General features: G+C 45.3%; 1 protein-coding gene across 1 annotated transcript in view; it reads right to left on the bottom strand.

The window, feature by feature from the left end:
• LOC147693248 (uncharacterized) overlaps nucleotides 1–25,026 on the bottom strand; it is a 42,218-nt gene that overhangs the window by 10,356 nt on the left and 6,836 nt on the right. The window contains exons 3-4 of the mRNA XM_086933645.1: nucleotides 16,504–16,623; nucleotides 2,274–2,393 (exon numbers count right to left, since the gene is read on the bottom strand). Of these exons, the coding sequence (XP_086789771.1) occupies nucleotides 2,274–2,393; nucleotides 16,504–16,623 (240 nt within the window). The remainder of the gene's footprint in view (nucleotides 1–2,273; nucleotides 2,394–16,503; nucleotides 16,624–25,026) is intronic.

Raw genomic sequence — 25,026 nt, forward strand, 5'->3', positions numbered from 1 at the left:
GCCCGCTGTCCCCCTTACTTCTCGCTCTGGCACTAGACCGTTGTAGGCCTTGATTTGACAAGGCAAGAAGTTCCAACAGGTTCTGACGCCTGCCGCGGAGCTGAAGGCATCGCTAGAGGCAGATGACATCCACTCGACACAGCGACACCTGAAAGCTCCACCGCTCACCTCACGGATCTCATTTCTAAATTTGCCCTGTTTTCTGGGTACAGCGTAAACTGGGGACATTGTGAAGCTATGCCCCCGATGAGGGTGGCCGCCATGGCTGCTCTGGGATCCACCAGCTTCATTTGAATGATTTAAACCTTGCATTTCTAGGTATCTTCCTTGATATAAGTCTCAAGCATGGAGGAGGCCAGCCTCACCCCACTCACTCACAAATAGAATCAAGATAGAGCCATGCGGGCAGCTTTACACTTTTCTCTATGGAGTAAAGCTAACATAACTAAAAGGAAAAAAGTGCCAAGATTAAACTATATTATCATGATACTGCTCCTAATAATACCAAACCCCATGTGGTCATACCTCTCGGACATGATTATTTCTGCGGGGAGGGAAGAACCCCCAAATGAAATTGGCTCAACTTTATGCTGGGGTACAAAGAGTAGGGCTCTACAAACCTAGAAATGTTCTAGATTTCTTTCCACATAGCCCTACTCTGATACACTATTGACGGTACAGTAGAAAAGCTGACATGGGCGCGACTGGAAGAAAAGCCTCTGGGAAAGCAGGGGGACTTAGGGCCTCCTTTATTAGGGCGTCACATAGAGCAGCATGAAAGGGAAAGGGCACGAATGCACCTTATTTAAGGTAATACAAGGCGTCCCTTTCCTTTCCCTTGAGCTGGCGGCCTTTTCGGAGCGCTGGTGCACAGTGTGCTGCCTAGCGGCAATGCAAGCACTCCTGCACCATACTGCACGGGTGCCTGCATTGCATGCATGATTGTTTTGTGAAAGAAGAGGAACCATCCTGCCCAAAAACTATCCTGGGAGGCATACTGCTCTTTCTGTGTGTGCTGCAGAATTCAGCACACGTAGAAAGAGGAAAAAATCAAAGTGAAAGAGAGATATTTCTCCCTGCTACGCCTTCCTTGGTAAGGTGTAAGGTTTGGGCACATGCCCAGGTTTACAATTTCTTGTAAATCTGAGGATGCATCAAAATCCATGGGAGTTGCGTTAGTAAACCCATGGCAACGCCTCTGGAATGCCTACCCAGCGCAGAGTAACACAGCGACATAGTGATTTGCACTGTGTTGCAAAACTCCAGATTTTTGAAGCCACTCAGGGCAACAACAACTGGCTTTTCATTGCTTTAAAAATACATCAGATTTAGAGGTTTGCTTCATGCATGTACCAGGTTGTGTTGTGGACACGTGAAGTAACCCTTTCTTGAATGAGGGTCTTCGTGAGATCTGGACCCATCCCGTGCTGAGAGATGCCAGTGAAGCTTGGTGCAAGACGCACCCTTACATTCGGATGCTCCACGCCCTACTCAATGAAGCCCGCTAAAGGGATAACCGAGAGGTCTAAACAGGACACAAAGAGCGGGTATGAGATAATTCTTTTAGAAAAGGGGTGAATACACTAAATCAGCCGGTCATAGAAGGGAGACTCGTGACCTTTGATGAAGCCATGGTACGTTTAAACTTAAAAAGGACAATTCCTAGAAATAACGACCACTTGTTCACTACCTACAGAGGATTGTACACCCCCGTCCTATTGAACTCCTAAAACCCCCAAACTCCAGAACCTGAAAAACTGCGGCACATTTAAGGGAACAGTTTCAGACCCTTATCAAATGTTCATTGATGCCACTTGCTGCAGCCATGATTGTGACAGGTTAAGAGACGGTTGTCAAACAGAGTGAAGGTGCAGAGAGGAGGAAGCCTGCATGGGACTGCTGCAGAACCATGACAGGTATTATTTCATAAATACGGTGCATTCCTGCCCTTTCACTTTGAGGTAGGACAACGCAGCAAGAAGACCTATGGCGCTGCCAGAAGCCAATTAATGATGAATGAGTCCCTCACTCTTTTTAAAGTGCTATCCTTCTTCTGAGTGCCAATTTGACGCTCAAGTAGAGGGCGTGGAACATCTCCTTCTTGCTACTTTCCCTATTAAATCGACATGCAAGAGTAGAAAAGGTCATTTTTCTGAACTGAAATTTAGTTGCAATTTTGCTGTCTCTTGGTAACAAAAAACTATGGGGGTGCAGATACGCCCACGAGTCTGAAGGGAAGGTCTATGCATGATGTCTGCATCGTTCGCACTCACCTGTGCGGGGCTTGCAATCCCCTTTCTTGCACCCAATCTTCTTGAAGCATATCTTGGACTGCCCGCACTCCCTGTCGCTGAGGCAACCGCGAGGGTCACAGTCTTTTCCATCATTGTCATCTAAAAAAAGGACACACACATGAGGATGATGAGAAACCACAAGAAATAATCTCCTACTCTACCTCTTTCTTGTTTTTTTCAATTCTCCTTTTCATGCACATTGCAAATGCAAATGTGCACTTTTTAGACCTTTGTATTTGTTCTATCAATGTTATTGATTTTGAAGAAGAAAACACCTACAAACCATCCAATGTTGCCGAAGCTCTGTGATCCATACAGAGGCTGTGTAACCCAAGACACCATAAGATGTGGAGCTGTGGGAACACAGACAAAATATCGAGTTTTAAATATCGATATACAATAATATCGAAGTTTAAATATCGATGGGACAAAATATCGAAGGCAAGTAATATCGACAGTCTTAATATCGATATTAGTATGATATCATTAATATCGAAGTTTTAAATATCGATGTCAATAATATCGAAATAAATAACTTCGATGTTACTAATATCAATTTTTAAATAAATTTAGTGTATATTATATTGTATTTATTATGTTTTATTATTTATTTTTAATGTAATTTAATTAAATATTGTTTTTTACTACTGTAGCGGGTTGTGGGTTTATAGGGGAATAGGGTGGGAAGTAATTTAATTATGTTAAATTAATTATTAATTAGTAGGAATTATTAATTAATTAATTGAGAAATAATTTTTAATTAATTTTAATTAATTGATTAATTGATAAATATGTTCTGTAGCGGGTTATGGGTTTATAGGGGAATAGGGTGGGAAGTAATTTAATAATAATTAATTAATTAATATATGTTTGTACATATTTTAATTAATAATTAATTGGTAATTAATTTATATTAATTAGTTCATTAATTAATATAATTTTGTACATATTTTTAAGTATTAATTAGTTGGTAAATAATTAATATTAATTAGTTAATTACATTAATTTTAGTAATTTTTTTATATAATATTTTTTGTTATTCTTAATTAATTAATTGGGAAAAATAATATTAATTATTAGATTAAATTAATTACAGCTAATGTGCTAATATATTTACTTTATTGTTATTGTTAATTAATAATTAATTGGTAATTAAATAATATTAATTAATTTTGGGTAAAGGAGTATTTTTAGGGTTCAGGGTCAGTTTTCAGTTTTTGGGTAAAGGGGTATTTTTAGGGTTCAGGGTCAGTTTTCAGTTCTTGGGTAAAGGGGTATTTTAGGGTTCTGGGTCAGTTTTCAGTTTTTGGGTAAAGGGGTATTTTTAGGGTTCAGGGTCAGTTTTCAGTTTTTGGGTAAAGGGGTATGTTTAGGGTTCAGGGTCAGTTTTCAGTTCTTGGGTAAAGGGGTATTTTTAGGGTTCAGGGTCAGTTTTCAGTTTTTGGGTAAAGGGGTATTTTTAGGGTTCAGGGTCAGTTTTCAGTTTTTGGGTAAAGGGGTATTTTTAGGGATAAGGGTCAGTTTTCTGTTTATGGGTAAAGGGGTATTTTTAGGGTTCAGGGTCAGTTTTCCGTTTTTGGGTAAAGGGGTATTTTTAGGGTTCAGGGTCAGTTTTCAGTTTTTGGGTAAAGGGGTATTTTTAGGGTTCAGGGTCAGTTTTGGGTTTTTGGGGTACAGGGATATTTTTAGGGTTCAGGGTCAGTTTTGGGTTTTTGGGGTACAGGTGTACAGGGTAAAAACAAAAAAATATTACATTAAATCAATTAAATAGCATTAAAAAAATAAAATTACATTAAATTATTAAGTGTTTTATTTATTTTAAATGTATATGTATTAGTTTTAATTTTGTTTTAATATTTGTATTTAATATTTGTAAAATTATATGTATTTTAAAATTATTTTTACATTATTATTAATACATTTAAAAAAACGATATTTTTTATTCCGATATTTTTGTACTACGATATTTTTTTTCTCGATATTTTTGTACTTACCTTTATGAAGATAGGATTCCGATATTTTTGATGTCGATATTTTTGTTCCGATATTTTTGTAGTTCGATATTCTGTCTTTCGATATTATGTCAGACATTCGGAGCTGTGGGAATGCATGCATGGCTGAGCTTGGTAAGTAACAGCCATCATCAAGGTAAGAGACAGAAATTGGGACATGGGGATTATGGGGGATGTAGTTGCAGCAACTGGAAATATAATGAAGCTGAACTCCACGGGGCGGTATGCTACGCTGGAATGTAAAATTTGCGTCATAAAATTGCAAGGTGTCTGAGGTCGATATCGGGAGAGCAACATCGATTATAAAGGGCAATAGAGGAGGGAGGAGGGGGATGGAAGTGAGAAGTGAGGTCTCTGAACATTAGGCGTGAGACGGTGTGAGAAAGTGTCTAGGCCGTGAAGATTGGTAATGGTCGGTGTGTGGTTGCGGTCCTCTCGGACTCTACAAACTGTCTCAGGATCCCCAGGCTTCACTGTACATTTGGAGATAGGACTGGTGTGTGGAATGAGAACCGTGGGCTCCTCTCACAAAAGTAACCCTGGCCCACCATGTGTTCAACGTTTTCCATTCAGACAGGATTACTTTCACATCGATCTCCAGAAGGAGGCCAAGCAGAGCTGCGTCAATGGCTTTAAGGTTCAAGGCCGTCTTCGAGGCCACCATGGGAAAGTCTAAAGTAACCCTGATGTTTTACTTTGTATTTCATCTCAATAAAGCATTCTAAACTTAAAAAATTAAATAAAATAGCTCAGATATAAGTTTGTTTCAGGGCCCGGTAGTGATGAGAAGTGGACCCTGAAAGAACATGTGATGGTAAGAACCAGGCTCCTTCTTGCACTCCCAACAGGAGTCCTTCGCCCACAGATTTAGTTTATGTAGCCTACGGGGCGTCCAGTCTACTAAAGTCATTCTGGAGAAATTGATTAGAGGAGAGAAGGAGCTACTTTATTGTGCAGAGAGAGCTTGCTAACGTGTTGCCAATTGTCCCCTGAGATGTGTTCAAAGACATCAGAATCAAAGTGGCTAGCCCATTTGGCGTATAACGCAGTCATGTGGTCAGACGATCCAACAGGGACGGTTGGATAACATGTTCAAACCTGGAAAGATTTTTCTTGTTTTGCAGGAAAGGATAAAAGCCTGAGATAGGAAGATCACACAATTGTGCTAAGCATGAGAAGGGCAGAGGAGAGTTATTATAATCGTATAAATCCCTCATTTGATTAATACCCCTTAAGGCCCCTATGGGAGGAGCCTTATGCGTATGCTTTTGGACTGTGCCAGAGTGAGGCAAGTCTAGGATTGTGAATGGGGTCAGGCATATGCTTATTTTAGTAGATTCAGTGCACCTATAGTTCTGAAAACATTGTCTGAGACTGCAGGGCTTTGACATTGTGACTATGAAAGACAGGCGAAAGGGAGAGCAAATGGCACGGTCTGTCTCTACCCATCGGGTGTGCTGGGGAAGCTCTCTTGATGGCCTCCCCCTTAGCCTACAGTAAATGGATGGTGTGCGCCCTTAAACAGTGAGTAGTCCCAAGATAGCCAGGAAGGTGATACGTGCAAGGACCAGAGACTGCCTAGGTGAAGGGCGGGTGTATGGAGCCTTAGTAGGCAGGACCTATCAACAGCCCCTCAGGTCCAGGACCGGATCAGCCAAATGTACTGAATGCAAGTAGTAGTCGTCACCCTGTGGCTGTCCCGACTGCTAGGTCCAGGGCCCTTCTGTGAGGAAAAATGGGAAAGTCAGACTCCTGCAATCAGCTGGGTGGTCATCATATTACCAGAGCTCACCAGTCTGGTAGTGAGATAAAGAGGAAGCGCAATCACTTAGGTCTGCGGTACTCAATGTTGCAATTTAGGAAAGCTGTCAAAACACTTTTATTTCCTGGAAAATAATTTCCCCTACCGGTCTTTTCTGCCCTCAGTTCTGTTTTTCACTTGGGATTAGCGACGGGACGCCTCTTCTCTGGGGCAGCTGTGCGCTCTATAAACCATATAACATAACATAACATAACATTGTGGATCAGGGCAGGAGTCTCAGGTGTGCACCGCCACTATTGTAATCATTCAGGTATAGTAGCTGCTAGAGTGCTAGAGTCACCATTAACATATGTTACTGGTGCCCTCACTACCCAGCAGCCAAAGACCTTGAAGGGCACTGCAAATGATCCCAGGTCAGTAGCAGGCGCGAGCCGCGACAACATACCTCGTGGCCTTAGGTTGGGCAAGGAGAGACTTGTAGTAAAGTGCCACTAGCCTGGCTGCCTGTGGTCCAAGAGGTCTACGCTGTGTTCCGCTGTGCCATTTCAGACCCATGAGAGATTCCTCACACCGGACCCCTCACACTGCGCGGTAAGTCTCAGAGACACTGAGGAGACACCAGGATGACGCCATTTCAGCTCTCAGATAATGCAGAGACCTTAAAACTCTTAATCACAAGAGCTGTCTCCCAGTCACTCCCATTCACAGGATCTGCCAGCAACACTGGCCCCAGTGGTCCTGAGGCATCTCAGGCTCTCACCCTTGCTTGACATGCATTACTGCATAAGCAGGCCAGTGACCTTGGGCCGAGTAGAGAGAGACTGGCGGTCAAATGTTACAATTCTGGCCACCATGTTCCAAGTGCTCTTACCAGAGTTCACCACAAAATATCAGTTGGTCACATGGTTAGAGATGAAAATGGTATGGTCCGCGTACCAGTGGGGTCCCACATGTTATTTCCTCACATTGGACGATAAGTCGCCAGGGATCTGAGGCAAAAAAGGGATGCAACGTTTTTGGATAGCATTGTCACTAAACCCGTGGGCATCTCTTGCCCCAAAATGCCTTGTTGCACTGTTGCTCAGGCATGTCAGGCATGCCCCCTTAATCAGCAACCTTCCGCCACGTGAAAATTAACCAATAAGTGGGTATAGTGACATACGGCTCAGCTTACACGTCCGAGCCTCCAAGGACCTCAAGAGGGAGCCGCCATCTTAGATGTGTGTCAAGCCACGCCACGTCCACTTTTCATACCTGAAAGATGAACACTATAGCATGAAATCAGCTTCGGTGCTACTCTCACCACAGTATCACCTGTGCTCTCTCAAGGAACATCTATCTCATATATCTTCCCTTATCGCCTGTGCTTCCTGAATTCTCCTGCTGTGCCCTCAGGCAGCCCAAGTAATGCAGAACTTAGAAGGCCTGAAGTTGGTCTTTGCCCTTCCCATGGCCACTGCCTCGCTCTCCTCATCAAACAAGTGATGTTTCCACCAGACCCCTTTGCAGCAGATATTCCCAGCTTCTCACACTCTGCACTTGTGTCCCTCTACAATTCAGTATACGCCCATGACATCATCATTGCCATTCCACCTTCTTCCCCTGGGGCATACACTGCATCATGAAAGACACTGCACCTGCACTTTTGACTGGTTGATCAGGAATGCTTGATTTGCATTGATGCAGTCTACCAGCAGCCTTATCACATAACAGGCTATGCCACAGTCACAAGTGTGCACCCCCCCGCTCACCCAGGATTCACCCTGCCCAGCTTCCAGCTGCCAGGAGGAAGACTACAAAGGGTACCTCCTTGGCGTATGCTTGAGGTTTTTTTCATGGCGACAGCCAATAATACTTTACTGCATAAAAGTAGTTCAATCCTGGGAAGCAAATAGAAGATCTCAGGTTATCAGAGGAATGAAGACTATGTCTTGTGTCCCCCATAATAGATGGACCATCTCAGAGAAGGTACATTATCCTAATTCTTAGGGTCCCCCCACTTAGGATGACCATCTCCAGGACAAGGTACACTATCCTGATTGTTTATGTACTCCAGTTTATAGTCAACATCTCCAGGAGAAAGTACATTATCCTGATTCCTTTAGTCCTCCAGCTTAGAGTGACCATCACCAGAAGAAGGTACAGTATCCTGATTCTTTGAGTCCTCCAGCTTAGAGTGACCATCACCAGAAGAAGATACAGTATCCTGATTCTTTTAGTCCTCCAGCTTAGAGTGACCATCACCAGAAGAAGGTACAGTATCCTGATTCATTGAGTCCTCCAGCTTAGAGTGACCAACACCAGAAGAAGGTACAGTATCCTGATTCTTTGAGTCCTCCAGTTTAGAGTGACCATCACCAGAAAAGGTACCGTTTCCTGATTCTTTCAGTCTTCCAGCTTAGAGTGATCATCACCAGAAGAAGGTACATTACCCTGATTTTATGAGTCCTCCAGCTTAAAGTGATCATCACCAGAAGAAGGTACATTATCCTGATTTTATGAGTCCTCCAGCAGAGAGTGACCATCACCAGAAGAAGGTACAGTATCCTGATTCTTTGAGTCCTCCAGCTTAGAGTGACCATCACCAGAAGAAGGTACAGTATCCTGATTCTTTGAGTCCTCCAGTTTAGAGTGACCATCACCAGAAAAGGTACAGTTTCCTGATTCTTTCAGTCCTCCAGCTTAGAGTGATCATCACCAGAAGAAGGTACATTATCCTGATTTTATGAGTCCTCCAGCTTAAAGTGATCATCACCAGAAGAAGGTACATTATCCTGATTTTATGAGTCCTCCAGCTTAGAGTGACCATCACCAGAAGAAGGTACAGTATCCTGATTCTTTGAGTCCTCCAGCTTAAAGTGATCATCACCAGAAGAAGGTACATTATCCTGATTTTATGAGTCCTCCAGCTTAGAGTGATCATCACCAGAAGAAGGTACAGTATCCTGATTTTATGAGTCCTCCAGCTTAGAGTGACCATCACCAGAAGAAGGTACAGTATCCTGATTCTTTGAGTCCTCCAGTTTAGAGTGACCATCACCAGAAAAGGTACAGTTTCCTGATTCTTTCAGTCCTCCAGCTTAGAGTGATCATCCCCAGAAGAAGGTACATTATCCTGATTTTATGAGTCCTCCAGCTTAAAGTGATCATCACCAGAAGAAGGTACATTATCCTGATTTTATGAGTCCTCCAGCTTAGAGGGACCATCACCAGAAGAAGGTACAGTATCCTGATTCTTTGAGTCCTCCAGCTTAAAGTGATCATCACCAGAAGAAGGTACATTATCCTGATTTTATGAGTCCTCCAGCTTAGAGTGATCATCACCAGAAGAAGGTACATTATCCTGATTTTATGAGTCCTCCAGCTTAGAGTGACCATCACCAGAAGAAGGTACCGTTTCCTGATTCTTTCAGTCCTCCAGCTTAGAGTGATCATCACCAGAAGAAGGTACATTATCCTGATTTTATGAGTCCTTCAGCTTAGAGTGATCATCACCAGAAGAAGGTACATTATCCTGATTCTTTGAGTCCTCCAGCTTAGAGTGACCATCACCAGAAGAAGGTACATTATCCTGATTTTATGAGTCCTCCAGCTTAGAGTGACCATCACCAGAAGAAGGTACCGTTTCCTGATTCTTTCAGTCCTCCAGCTTAGAGTGATCATCACCAGAAGAAGGTACATTATCCTGATTTTATGAGTCCTCCAGCTTAGAGTGATCATCACCAGAAGAAGGTACAGTATCCTGATTTTATGAGTCCTCCAGCTTAGAGTGATCATCACCAGAAGAAGGTACATTATCCTGATTTTATGAGTCCTCCAGCTTAGAGTGATCATCACCAGAAGAAGGTACATTATCCTGATTCTTTGAGTCCTCCAGCTTAGAGTGATCATCACCAGAAGAAGGTACATTATCCTGATTCTTTGAGTCCTCCAGCTTAGAGTGATCATCGCCAGAAGAAGTGTCCATTGATTAAGGCATTAAAGGTGCACCCACAAATCAGGGCACCCTCTATTTTAATTTATTAGACAATAAAAGTCATAAAAACAGTGCAGTGAGCGCCAGTGCAGAACAAGGTGTTTGGTGCTCCTTCATAAGTGCTGCACACCTGTGATAAATGTGACCATCTTGAGTATCAAAATAACAAGAACAACCCAGCCGGTCATAACAAAACATATATTATAAGTGGGTCTGCAGTGCAATTAGTTGAAGGCGTTTTAAATCTTAACAAATACCAGGATCTTCATCAGGACTCTAACATCAGTCGTGATCCTGAGACCATATTAGCAGGCACTGAGAAGCGTCATAGCTCCCAGCAGACATCCATGGACAAAGAAACTGCTGCAAGAGCCTTAAAGTCCACACTGGGCGGCAGAAGCCAGGGGACGGTCAGTGGACTGAAACAGGCTACCAGAGTAGCAGCAATGAAGTCCGCTTAGCCAAAGCAGGAGCGGTGCCATTTTTTTTTTTTTATTAACGGTTGTAGTCATCGGACTTTTCTCCTTTTCTATAACATTATATTATTTAGCACTTGTGCTCTCTCAGTAGAGGTGTGGTGGTGATGATGAAAAACTGGTGGTGTTGCTAGATGCACAGGGAGGCTTTGGTAGTGTGGAATCGGAGCATTTGTTGTGAACCCTATGAAGAATAGGTTTAGATCATTCCTATATCTTTAAACTGCCCTGAATCCATTGCAACCCAGCTGCTGTTGTTATGTATCACAGCCCCTGCATATCAAGATCAGCAGGTGCCAGGGATGCCCGCTGTCCCCCTTACTTCTCGCTCTGGCACTAGACCGTTGTAGGCCTTGATTTGACAAGACAAGAAGATCCAGCAGGTTCTGACGCCCGCCGCAGAGCTGAAGGCATCGCTAGAGGCAGATGACATCCGCTCGACACAGCGATACTTGAAAGGTCCACCACTCACCTCACCACAAGGATCTCATTTCTAAATTTGCCCTGTTCTCTGTGTACAGCATAAACTGGGGACATTGTGAAGCCATGCCCCTGATGAGGGTGGCCGCCATGGCTGCTCTGGGATCCACCAGCTTCAATTGAAGGAGTTGAACCTTGCATTTCTAGGGATCTTCCTTGATATAAGTCTCAATCATGGAGGAGGCCAGCCTCACCCCACTCACTCACAAATGGAATCAAGATAGGGCTGTGCGGGCAGCTTTACACGTTTCTCTATGGAGTAAAGCTCACGTAATTAAAAGGGTGAATGTGAAAAGGCTTTATTTCGATACGTAAATATCTTAAAAGCAATACATTACAAACAAGCAATTTCAAGCATTAAGAAAAGGGACTTACAGTTATAATTTCATGAACCAGTCAGATAAAAAATGCAATAAATAATTAAAAATAGTATTAAATTGAAATGGAAAGCCTTTTTGTTCTATTTATCCAAGCCCATTTTAGGAATTTGGAGACAGCACAAACTGTAGAAGGGGAAGTGTCAGTTATAAAAATGCGGAGGGCCACCAAATGTTGTCTGGTGCCAAGGAGCCTGCATAGAGGTGCCAGCCATCGTTTCCTTGGGGCACGGTACTCGGGGCATTCGAACAGAAAGTGTGCCACTGACTCGACCCTTGTAGGACACGCCGCACAAAAAGCAGAGGGCTGAGCCGTTGTTGATCTCCACCTGGAGACCAGGTCGGCCAGGGGTAAAGTGCCCACTCAGAATTTAAAATAGAGGGCCCTATCCATGGAGATGGAGATTAAATCCAGGTAGGGCTCGAATGCTACAGTGTCTTTAACTTGTAAAAATGCAGAGGTTGAGTTGCAGTGGCGGGGGTAGCAAATGAGTTTGTTGGTTACCCAGTCCCAATATATCTTCTTCAGGGTGGCTTTTGGTGGGGCAGAACGGGTGACCCAACAATTTTCCAAACCCAACTCCACCAGGAGGCTCTTGATGTCTCTTAACCATTTTATGCAATGCCATCCGTCCATTGCAAGTACTTCGGTCAGACCAGCTGCATAGGAGGCTAGTTCCGGTACCCTCCATAAATGGCCCCAGAGGAGCAGTGGCCGCAATCGTGCCTGGTCCATGATTGAATTGCAGCCCGTGTCGAGGAGCACTGGGATAGTAGGTGTGCTGGTTGGCAGTAGCAAAAGGTCTTTCAAAAATGTGTTTTCTGCTTTCCCCAGTGCTTCTAAATTATTAGAGCCCCACTACTCCGCCCCATACAAAGCCGCTGGGACCCCTCTGGCTTTGTAAATGTCTATTGCTGGGGAGATGCAATGTTTGGGGGAAGAACGGTGTTCCCTGAGTATAGCACCCGCCACCCTTTTGTGATTAAGTAACATCTTATTGATGTGTGGGGTCCAGCTCATAGTGTTGCTAAGGCGAATCCCCAAGTAATGAAACTCGAGGACCCTTTCGAGTGCAACAGAATTTAGGACCGGTGGAGGACCAGGGTTTTTTGGGGGATTCATAGATAGAAATTTGGTCTTATCCACATTAATTATAAGGCCCCTGAGGGAGCAGAACTCCTGGAAACGAGTGAGGAGCTTTTGGAGACCCTGCGGTGTTTTGGCGATGAGCAAGGTGTCATCGGCAAAGAGCAAAGTTGGTATCCGGGTGCCCGCCAGGGACGGGGCGTCTGCTGGCTCCTTAAGCAGATGTTCAACCACACCATTGACATATAATGAGAATAGTGTGGGGGCCAGCACACAGCCCTGGCGGACACCCCTTTGCACTGGGATTCTGTTGGTTTTCTCTCCATCCTTACCCCACCGCACCTGTGCGTAGTTATCTGAGTGGAGTTTGACAAGAAGCGACAGGATGTAGGCGGGTAATCCCAGCCCCTGCAGGACCCTCCAAAGCTCCTCCCTTGGTACTAGGTCAAAGGCAGTCTTCAGGTCTATAAAGGCCAAGTAAAGACTGCCCTTGCCCAGCACCACCACCTTCCAGTACAGGAGGGTCAACCTAAAAGCTTGTTCTATCGTACCCGTGCCTGTACGAAAGCCCGCCTGGAAGTCTGACAATATCTTGTGATCCTCAGCCCATTGTAGGATCCTCCCCAGGATAGCCTTCCCTGCCACCTTTTGAGAAGAGTCAATCAGGCTTATTGGCCTGTAGTTGGCGGGGCTGTCCCGACATCCCTTCTTGTAAATCGGGACAACCTCCGCCCCCTTCCAGGAATCAGGCACTGATGCACCCCTCATAATTGCATTTAGTAGAGTGGCAACCAATTTGCCCCATACCTTGGGATTGGCACGGAGCAAATCACCGGGTAACCTATCAGGCCCCGCAGCTTTTAGTGGGACTACGGACTTGATTACTACTTCTACCTCGCTCTCAGTGAAGTCATCCGTATTGCTAACCGCTAGGTCATTCGCCTGGGAAAAGGGATCGCTAAGAGCCCCTAAAGGTTGGGAATAAAGAGCCTCAAAATGAGTAAACCAGAGCTGGGCGGGGATGTTACAAGTTATAAGCAACCCATCTGGCCTATTCTTGTTCTTAATCATACTCCAGAAGCTCCTTGCGTCCTTACCCCTGCTTGCGATCAGAAGATCATCCCAAAACTTTTCCTCCCATTCGTTTTTGGCCGCCTTTATGGTTAGGGAATATTCTTTCCTGGCTGATCTAACAGCAGTTGGGGACTTAGCTTTAACTGCCTCTATCAGGACCCTTTTCTTGTGCCTGCATTTTGCTGTATACCAGCCCTGTTTGCTCCCGGAGTCTTTCCTGTTGGACGTGGTCCGGGCACCACTTGGTAAAACAAAGAGTTTGCCCAGCGCACCAGTTAGGGCACAAAAAACCTGCGTGGCCTCCTTCGGTGCACTACGCAATAGGCTTAGCTTGCTCTGGGCCTCGTCCAGGAGTACCCCTATAGTAGAGAGTTTCTCGGTGGACAGGGCGATTTTGGACCATTTTAACCGTCTCTCACAGTTAGATACCGTGAATGTCTGGATATTTGGTGCCGGCAGTGAACGTTTGAGCCTGTCCATGTCCCCAAGCCACCCTGCGGTTAGATCAAGTGACAGCAGATTGTGGTCACTGTCGATACTTTCAATGATCCTCATGTCGCGCAGGGTACTCCACAGGCATACATCGAGAAGAATATAATCTATTCTCGATGTATGATTGGGCCTATTGTATGTGTGTGCGCCCTGCACATCCGATTTTGACCTCCCGTTTACCGCCCTTAGGTCAAATTCCAAATTTAGTGCATTGATCTGGAGTGCCACTTGGGTCCATTTCTTGATGGGGGGCAGGGCCAGGGCCGGGATCCCTCTTTTCGCATCCTCCTCCTCCACGCCCAGCACATCATCAAGACCAAGGGGCTCGAACGTGCAATTAAAGTCACCTGTCACCATGGTGTTCGAGTGCCTAGGCCGTTTTCTTAGGAGGTCCTCCAGAAGTGCTATGGTGGCCGATTGTACTCCCCCCCTGGTGCCTCTGGCGTAGACGTTGTAAATGTCTAGCTGGATACGACCCCGGGAATCCTTAAGCATGATGTTGGGTATATCAGGGGAGTTTGTAGAGTGCTCCTCCACCCTGCAGTCCAGGGAAACTGCAACCCAGATGAGGAGCTCCCCTGAAGGGCGCCCCCTCCCTGTCAGGGGCTTGACTGCAGGGATAAAATGTGATGAATATCCCACCTTGTGATTAAAAGGAATAAAGTTCCAAGATTAAACTATATTATCATGATACTGCTCTTAATAATACCAAACCCCCTGTGGTCATACCTCTCGGACATGATTATTTCTGCGGGGAGGGGAAAAAATCCCAAATGAAAATGGCTCAAGTTTATGCTGGGGTGCAAAGAGTAGGGCTCTACTTATCAAACCTAGAAATGTTCTAGATTTCTTTCCACATAGCCCTACTCTGATACTCTTTTGACGGTACAGTAGAAAAGCTGACATGGGCGCGACTGGAAGAAAAGCCTCCGGGAAAGCAGGGGGACTTAGGGCCTCCTTTATTAGGATGTCACATAGAGCACCGTGAAAGGGAAAGGGCACAAATGCACCTTATTTAAGGTAATACAAGGCGTCCCTTTCCTTTCCCTTGAGCTGGCGGCCTTTTTGCAGCGCTGGTGCACAATGTGCTGCCTAGCGGCAATGCAAGCCCTCCTGCACCATACTGCACGGGTGCCTGCATTGCATGCACAATTGTTTTGGGAAAGAAGAGGAACCATCCTGCACAAAAACTATCCTGGGAGGCATACTGCTCTTTCCGTGTGTGCTGCAGAATTCAGCACATGTAGAAAGAGGAAAAAATCAAAGTCAAAGAGAGGTCTTTCTCCCTCCTGCGCCTTCCCTGGTAAGGTCTAAGGTTTGGGCACATGCCCAGGTTTGCAATTTCTTGTAAATCTGAGGATGCATCAAAATCCATGAGAGTTGCGTTAGTAAACCCATGGCAACGCCTCTGGAATGCCTCCCAGCGCAGAGTAACACAGTGACATAGTGATTTGCAAAACTCCAGATTTTTGAAGCCACTCAGGGCAACAACAACTGGCTTTTCATGGCTTTAAAAATATATCAGATTTAGAGGTTTGCTTCATGCATGTACCAGGTTGTGTTGTGGACACGTGAGGTAACCCCTTTCTTGAATGAGTGTCTTGGTGAGATCTGGACCCATCCCGTGCTGAGAGATGCCAGTGAAGCTTGGTGCAAGACCCACCCTTACATTCGGATGCTCCGCGCCCTACTCAATGAAGCCCGCTAAAGGGATAACGGAGAGGTCTATACAGGACACAAAGAGCGGGTATGAGATAATTCCTTTAGAAAAGGGGTGAATACACTAAATCAGCTGGTCATAGAAGGGAGACTAGTGACTTTTGATGAAGCCCAAGGTACGTTTAAACTTAAAAAGGACAATTCCTAGAAATAACGACCACTTGTACACTACCTACAGAGGATTGTACACCCCCGGCCTATTGAACTCCTAAAACCCCCAAACTCCAGAACCTGAAAAACTGCGGCACATTTAAGGGAACAGTTTCAGACCCTTATCAAATGTTCATTGATGCCACCTGCTGCAGTCATGATTGTGACAGCTTAAGAGACGGTTGTCAAACAGAGTGAAGGTGCAAAGAGGAAGAAGACTGCATGGGACTGCTGCAGAACCATGACAGGTATTATTTCATAAATACGGTGCATTCCTGCCCTTTCACTTTGAGGTAGGACAAGCAGCAAGAAGACCTATGGCGCTGCCAGAAGCCAATTAATGATGAATGAGGCCCTCACTCTTTTTAAAGTGCTATCCTCCTTCTGAGTGCAGATTTGACACTCAAGTAGAGGGCGTGGAACATCTCCTTCTCGCTACTTTCCCTATTAAATCGACATGCAAGAGTAGAAAAGGTAATTTTTCTGAACTGAAGTTTAGTTGCAATTTTGCTGTCTCTTGGTAACAAAAAACTATGGGGGTGCAGATGCACCCACGAGTCTGAAGGGAAGGTCTATGTATGATGTCTGTATCGTTCGTACTCACCTGGGCGGGGCTTGCAATCCCCTTTCTTGCACCCAATCTTCTTGAAGCATATCTTGGACTGTCCGCACTCCCTGTCACTGAGGCAACCGCGAGGGTCACAGTCTTTTCCGTCATTGTCATCTAAAAAAAGGACACACACATGAGGATGATGAGAAACCACAAGAAATAATCTCCTACTCTACCTCTTTCTTGTTTTTTCAATTCTCCTTTTCATGCACATTGCAAATGCAAATGTGCACTTTTTAGACCTTTGTATTTGTTCTATCAATGTTATTGATTTTGAAGAAGAAAACTCCTACAAACCATCCAATGTTGCCGAAGCTCTGTGATCCATACAGAGGCTGTGTAACCCAAGACACCATAAGATGTGGAGCTGTGGGAATGCATGCATGGCTGAGCTTGGTAAGTGACAGCCATCATAAAGGTAAGAGACAGAAATTGGGACATGGGGATTATGGGGGATGTAGTTGCAGCAACTGGAAATATAATGAAGCTGAACTCCACGGGGCGGTATGCTACGCTGGAATGTAAAATTTGTGTCATAAAATTGCAAGGTGTCTGAGGTCGATATCGGGAGAGCAACATCGATTATACAGGGCAATAGAGGAGGGAGGAGTGGGATGGAAGTGGGAAGTGAGGTCTCTGAGCATTAGGCGTGAGACGGTGTGAGAAAGTGTCTAGGCCGTGAAGATTGGTAATGGTCGTGTGTGGGTGCGGTCTCTCGGACTCTACAAACTGTCTCAGGATCCCCAGGCTTCACTGTACATTTGGAGATAGGACTGGTGTGTGGAATGAGAACCGTGGGCTCCTCTCACAAAAGTAACCCTGGCCCACCATGTGTTCAACGTTTTCCATTCAGACAGGATTACTTTCAGAGCGATCTCCAGAAGGAGGCCAAGCAGAGCTGCGTCAATGGCTTTAAGGTTCAAGGCCGTCTTCGAGGCCACCATGGGAAAATCTACAGTAACCCTGATGTTTTACTTTGTATTTCATCTCAATAAAGCATTCTAAACTTAAAAAATTAAATAAAATAGCTCAGATATAAGTTTGTTTCAGGGCCCGGTAGTGATGAGAAGTGGACCCTGAAAGAACATGTGATGGTAAGAACCAGGCTCCTTCTTGCACTCCCAACAGGAGTCCTTCGCCCACAGATTTAGTTTATGTAGCCTACGGGGCGTCCAGTCTACTAAAGTCATTCTGGAGAAATTGATTAGAGGAGAGAAGGAGCTACTTTATTGTGCAGAGAGAGCTTGCTAACGTGTTGCCAATTGTCCCCTGAGATGTGTTCAAAGACATCAGAATCAAAGTGGCTAGCCCATTTGGCGTATAACGCAGTCATGTGGTCAGACGATCCAACAGGGACGGTTGGATAACATGTTCAAACCTGGAAAGATTTTTCTTGTTTTGCAGGAAAGGATAAAAGCCTGAGATAGGAAGATCCCACAATTGTGCTAAGCATGAGAAGGGCAGAGGAGAGTTATTATAATCTTATAAATCCCTCATTTGGTTAATACCCTTGAAGGCCCCTATGGGAGGAGCCTTATGCGTATGTCTTGGGACTGTGCCAGCGTGAGGCAAGTCTAGGTTTGTGAATGGGGTCAGGCATATGCTTATTTTAGTAGATTCAGTGCACCTATAGTTTCTGAAATCATTGTCTGTGACTGCAGGGCTTTGACATTGAGACTATGGAAGACAGGCGAAAGGGAGAGCAAATGGCACGGTCTGTCTCTGCCCATCGGGTGTGCTGGGGAAGCTCTCTTGATGACCTCCCCCTTAGCCTACAGTATATTAGTGGTGTGCGCCCTTAAACAGTGAGTATTCCCAAGATAGCCAGGAAGGTGAAACGTGCAAGGACCAGAGACTGCCTAGGTGAAGGGCGGGTGTATGGAGCCTTAGTAGGCAGGACCTATCAAACAGCCCTTCAGGTCCAGGACCGGATCAGCCAAATGTACTGAATGCAAGTAGTAGCCGTCACCCTGTGGCTGTCCCGACTGATAGGTCCAGGGCCCTTCTGTGAGGAAAAATGGGAAAGTCAGACTCCTGCAATCAGCTGGGTGGTCATCATATTACCAGAGCTCACCAGTCTGGTAGTGAGATAAAGAGGAAGCGCAATCACTTAGGTCTGCGGTACTCAATGTTGCAATTTAGGAAAGCTGTCAAAACACTTTTATTTCCTGGAAAATAATTTCCCCTACCGGTCTTTTCTGCCCTCAGTTCTGTTTTTCACTTGGGATTAGCGACGGGACGCCTCTTCTCTGGGGCAGCTGTGCGCTCTATAAACCATATAACATAACATAACATAGCATTGTGGATCAGGGCAGGAGTCTCAGGTGTGCACCGCCACTATTGTAATCATTCAGGTATAGTAGCTGCTAGAGTGCTAGAGTCACCATTAACATATGTATACTGGGCCCTCACTACCCAGCAGCCAAAGACCTTGGAGGGCCCTGCAAATGATCCCAGGTCAGTAGCAGGCGTGAGCCGCGACAACATACCTCGTGGCCTTAGGTTGGGCAAGGAGAGACTTGTAGTAAAGTGCCACTAGCCTGGCTGCCTGTGGTCCAAGAGGTCTACGCTGTGTTCCGCTGTGCCATTTTAGACCCATGAGAGATTCCTCACACCGGACCCCTCACACTGCGCGGTAAGTCACAGGGACACTGAGGAGACACCAGGATGACGCCATTTCAGCTCTCAGATAATGCAGAGACCTTAAAACTCTTAATCACAAGAACTGTCTCCCAGTCACTCCCATTCACAGGATCTGCCAGCAACACTGGCCCCAGTGGTCCTGAGGCACCTCAGGCTCTCACCCTTGCTTGACATGCATTACTGCATAGGCAGGCCAGTGACCTTGGGCCGAGTAGAGAGAGTCTGGCGGTCAAATGTTACAATTCTGGCCACCTTGTTCCAAGTGCTCTTACCAGAGTTCACCACAAAATATCAGTTGGCCACAGGGTTAGAGATGAACATGGTATGGTCCGCGTACCAGTGGGGTCCCACATATTGTTTCCTCACATTGGACGATAAGTTGCCAGGGATCTGAGGCAACAAAGGGATGCAACGTTTTTGGATAGCACTGTCACTAAAACCGTGGGCATCTCTTGCCCCAAAATGCCTTGTTGCACTGTTGCTCAGGCATGTCAGGCATGCCCCCTTGATCAGCAACCTTCCGCCACGTGAAAATTTACGAATAAGTGGGTATAGTGACATACGGCTCAGCTTACACGTCCGAGGCTCCAAGGACCTCAAGAGGGAGCCGCCATCTTAGCCGTGTGTCAAGCCACGCCACGTCCACTTTTCATACCTGAAAGATGAACACTATGGCATGAAATCAGCTTCGGTGCTACTCTCACCACAGTATCACCGGTGCTCTCTCCAGGAACATATATCTCATATATCTTTCCTTATCGCCTGTGCTTCCTGAATTCTCCTGCTGTGTCCTCAGGCAGCCCAAGTGTTGCAGAACTTAGAAGCCCTGAAGTTGGTCTTTGCCCTTCCCATGGCCACTGCCTCGCTCTCCTCATCAAACAAGTGATGTTTCCACCAGACCCCTTTGCAGCAGATATTCCCAGCTTCTCACACTCTGCACTTGTGTCCCTCTACAATTCAGTATACGCCCATGACATCATCATTGCCATTCCACCTTCTTCCACTGGAGGCATACACTGCATCATGAAAGAGACTGCACCTGCACTTTTGACTGGTTGTTCAGGCATGCTTGATTTGCATTGATGCAGTCTACCAGCAGCCTTATCACATAACAGGCTATGCCACAGTCACAAGTGTGCACCCCCGCTCACCCAGGATTCACCCTGCCCAGCTTCCAGCTGCAAGGAGGACGTATACAAAGGGTACCTCCTTGGCGTATGCTTGAGGTTTTTTTCATGGCGACGGCCAAAATACTTTACTGCATAAAAGTAGTTCAACCCTGGGAAGCAAGTAGAAGATCTCAGGTTATCAGAGGAATGAAGACTATGTCTTGTGTCCCCCATATTAGATGGACCATCTCAGAGAAGGTACATTATCCTAATTCTTAGGGTCCCCCACTTAGGATGACCATCTCCAGGACAAGGTACACTATCCTGATTGTTTATGTGCTCCAGTTTAGAGTCAACATCTCCAGGAGAAAGTACATTATCCTGATTCCTTTAGTCCTCCAGCTTAGAGTGACCATCACCAGAAGAAGGTACAGTATCCTGATTCTTTGAGTCCTCCAGCTTAGAGTGACCATCACCAGAAGAAGATACAGTATCCTGATTCTTTTAGTCCTCCAGCTTAGAGTGACCATCACCAGAAGAAGGTACAGTATCCTGATTCATTGAGTCCTCCAGCTTAGAGTGACCAACACCAGAAGAAGGTACAGTATCCTGATTCTTTGAGTCCTCCAGTTTAGAGTGACCATCACCAGAAAAGGTACCGTTTCCTGATTCTTTCAGTCTTCCAGCTTAGAGTGATCATCACCAGAAGAAGGTACATTACCCTGATTTTATGAGTCCTCCAGCTTAAAGTGATCATCACCAGAAGAAGGTACATTATCCTGATTTTATGAGTCCTCCAGCAGAGAGTGACCATCACCAGAAGAAGGTACAGTATCCTGATTCTTTGAGTCCTCCAGCTTAGAGTGACCATCACCAGAAGAAGGTACAGTATCCTGATTCTTTGAGTCCTCCAGTTTAGAGTGACCATCACCAGAAAAGGTACAGTTTCCTGATTCTTTCAGTCCTCCAGCTTAGAGTGATCATCACCAGAAGAAGGTACATTATCCTGATTTTATGAGTCCTCCAGCTTAAAGTGATCATCACCAGAAGAAGGTACATTATCCTGATTTTATGAGTCCTCCAGCTTAGAGTGACCATCACCAGAAGAAGGTACAGTATCCTGATTCTTTGAGTCCTCCAGCTTAAAGTGATCATCACCAGAAGAAGGTACATTATCCTGATTTTATGAGTCCTCCAGCTTAGAGTGATCATCACCAGAAGAAGGTAGAGTATCCTGATTTTATGAGTCCTCCAGCTTAGAGGGACCATCACCAGAAGAAGGTACAGTATCCTGATTCTTTCAGTCCTCCAGCTTAGAGTGATCATCACCAGAAGAAGGTACATTATCCTGATTTTATGAGTCCTCCAGCTTAGAGTGATCATCACCAGAAGAAGGTACATTATCCTGATTCTTTGAGTCCTCCAGCTTAGAGTCCAGCTTAGAGTGATCATCACCAGAAGAAGGTACATTATCCTGATTTTATGAGTCCTCCAGCTTAGAGGGACCATCACCAGAAGAAGGTACAGTATCCTGATTCTTTGAGTCCTCCAGCTTAAAGTGATCATCACCAGAAGAAGGTACATTATCCTGATTTTATGAGTCCTCCAGCTTAGAGTGATCATCACCAGAAGAAGGTACATTATCCTGATTTTATGAGTCCTCCAGCTTAGAGTGACCATCACCAGAAGAAGGTACCGTTTCCTGATTCTTTCAGTCCTCCAGCTTAGAGTGATCATCACCAGAAGAAGGTACATTATCCTGATTTTATGAGTCCTCCAGCTTAGAGTGATCATCACCAGAAGAAGGTACATTATCCTGATTCTTTGAGTCCTCCAGCTTAGAGTGACCATCACCAGAAGAAGGTACATTATCCTGATTTTATGAGTCCTCCAGCTTAGAGTGACCATCACCAGAAGAAGGTACCGTTTCCTGATTCTTTCAGTCCTCCAGCTTAGAGTGATCATCACCAGAAGAAGGTACATTATCCTGATTTTATGAGTCCTCCAGCTTAGAGTGATCATCACCAGAAGAAGGTACAGTATCCTGATTTTATGAGTCCTCCAGCTTAGAGTGATCATCACCAGAAGAAGGTACATTATCCTGATTTTATGAGTCCTCCAGCTTAGAGTGATCATCACCAGAAGAAGGTACATTATCCTGATTCTTTGAGTCCTCCAGCTTAGAGTGATCATCACCAGAAGAAGGTACATTATCCTGATTCTTTGAGTCCTCCAGCTTAGAGTGATCATCGCCAGAAGAAGTGTCCATTGATTAAGGCATTAAAGGTGCACCCACAAATCAGGGCACCCTCTATTTTAATGTATTAGACAATAAAAGTCATAAAAACAGTGCAGTGAGCGCCAGTGCAGAACAAGGTGTTTGGTGCTCCTTCATAAGTGCTGCACACCTGTGATAAATGTGACCATCTTGAGTATCAAAATAACAAGAACAACCCAGCCGGTCATAACAAAACATATATTATAAGTGGGTCTGCAGTGCAATTAGTTGAAGGTGTTTTAAATCTTAACAAATACCAGGATCTTCATCAGGACTCTAACATCAGTCGTGATCCTGAGACCATATTAGCAGGCACTGAGAAGCGTCATAGCTCCCAGCAGACATCCATGGACAAAGAAACTGCTGCAAGAGCCTTAAAGTCCACACTGGGCGGCAGAAGCCAGGGGACGGTCAGTGGACTGAAACAGGCTACCGGAGTAGCAGCAATGAAGTCCGCTTAGCCAAAGCAGGAGAGGTGCCATTTTTTATTTTTTATTAACGGTTGTAGTCATCGGACTTTGCTCCTGTTCTATAACATATATTATTTAGCGCTTGTGCTCTCTCAGTAGAGGTATGGTGGTGATGAAGAAAAACTGGTGGTTTTGCTAGATGCACAGGGAGGCTTTGGTAGTGTGGAATGGGAGCATTTGTTGGGAACCCTATGAAGAATAGCTTTAGATCATCCCTATATCTTTAAACTGCCCTGAATCCATTGCAACCCAGCTGCTGTTGTTATGTATCACAGCCCCTGCATATCAAGATCAGCAGGTGCCAGGGATGCCCGCTGTCCCCCTTACTTCTCGCTCTGGCACTAGACCGTTGTAGGCCTTGATTTGACAAGACAAGAAGATCCAGCAGGTTCTGACGCCTGCCGCGGAGCTGAAGGCATCGCTAGAGGCAGATGACATCCACTCGACACAGCGATACTTGAAAGGTCCACCACTCACCTCACCACAAGGATCTCATTTCTAAATTTGCCCTGTTCTCTGTGTACAGCGTAAACTGGGGACATTGTGAAGCCATGCCCCTGATGAGGGTGGCCGCCATGGCTGCTCTGGGATCCTCCAGCTTCATTTGAATGATTTAAACCTTGCATTTCTAGGTATCTTCCTTGATATAAGTCTCAAGCATGGAGGAGGCCAGCCTCACCCCACTCACTCACAAATAGAATCAAGATAGAGCCATGCGGGCAGCTTTACACTTTTCTCTATGGAGTAAAGCTCACATAACTAAAAGGAAAAAAGTGCCAAGATTAAACTAAATTATTATGACACTGCTCCTAATAATACCAAACCCCTGTGGTCATACCTCTCAGACATGATTATTTCTGCGGGGAGGGGAAAACCCCAAATGAAAATGGCTCAAGTTTATGCTAGGGTGCAAAGAGTAGGGCTCTACTTATCAAACCTAGAAATGTTCTAGATTTCTTTCCACATAGCCCTACTCTGATACTCTATTGATGGTACAGTAGAAAAGCTGACATGGGCGCGACTGGAAGAAAAGCCTCCGGGAAAGCAGGGGGACTTAGGGCCTCCTTTATTAGGACGTCACATAGAGCAGCGTGAAAGGGAAAGGGCACGAATGCACCTTATTTAAGGTAATACAAGGCGTCCCTTTCCTTTCCCTTGTGCTGGCGGCCTTTTCGGAGCGCTGGTGCACAATGTGCTGCCTAGCGGCAATGCAAGCACTCCTGCACCATACTGCACGGGTGCCTGCATTGCATGCACGATTGTTCTGTGAAAGAATAGGAACCATCCTGCATAAAAACTATCCTGGGAGGCATACTGCTCTCTCCGTGTGTGCTGCAGAATTCAGCACACGTAGAAAGAGGAAAACATCTAAGTGAAAGAGAGGTCTTTCTCCCTCCTGCGCCTTCCCTGGTAAGGTCTAAGGTTTGGGCACATGCCCAGGTTTACAATTTCTTGTAAATCTGAGGATGCATCAAAACCCATGGGAGTTGCTTTAGTAAACCCATGGCAATGCCTCTGGAATGCCTCCCAGCGCAGAGTAACACAGCGACATATTGATTTGCACTGTGTTGGAATACTCCAGATTATTGAAGCCACTCAGAGCAACAAAAACTGGCTTTTCATGGCTTTAAAAATACATCAGATTTAGAGGTTTGCTTCATGCATGTACCAGGTTGTGTTGTGTAAACGTGAGGTAACCCTTTCTTGAATGAGTGTCGGGCCCCTCCCGTGCTGAGAGTTGCTAGTGAAGCTTGGTGCAAGACGCACCCTTACATTCGGATGCTCCATGCCCTACTCAATGAAGCCCGCTAAAGGGATAACGGAGAGGTCTATACAGGACACAAAGAGCGGGTATGAGATAATTTTTTTAGAAAAGGGGTGAATACACTAAATCAGCCGGTCATAGAAGGGAGACTCGTGACCTTTGATGAAGCCCAAGGTACGTTTAAACTTAAAAAGGACAATTCCTAGAAATAACGACCACTTGTACACTGCCTACAGAGGATTGTCCACCCCC

This window comes from Lissotriton vulgaris, chromosome 8 (genome assembly GCF_964263255.1).
Source record: "Lissotriton vulgaris chromosome 8, aLisVul1.2, whole genome shotgun sequence".
Lineage (NCBI taxonomy): Eukaryota > Metazoa > Chordata > Amphibia > Caudata > Salamandridae > Lissotriton > Lissotriton vulgaris.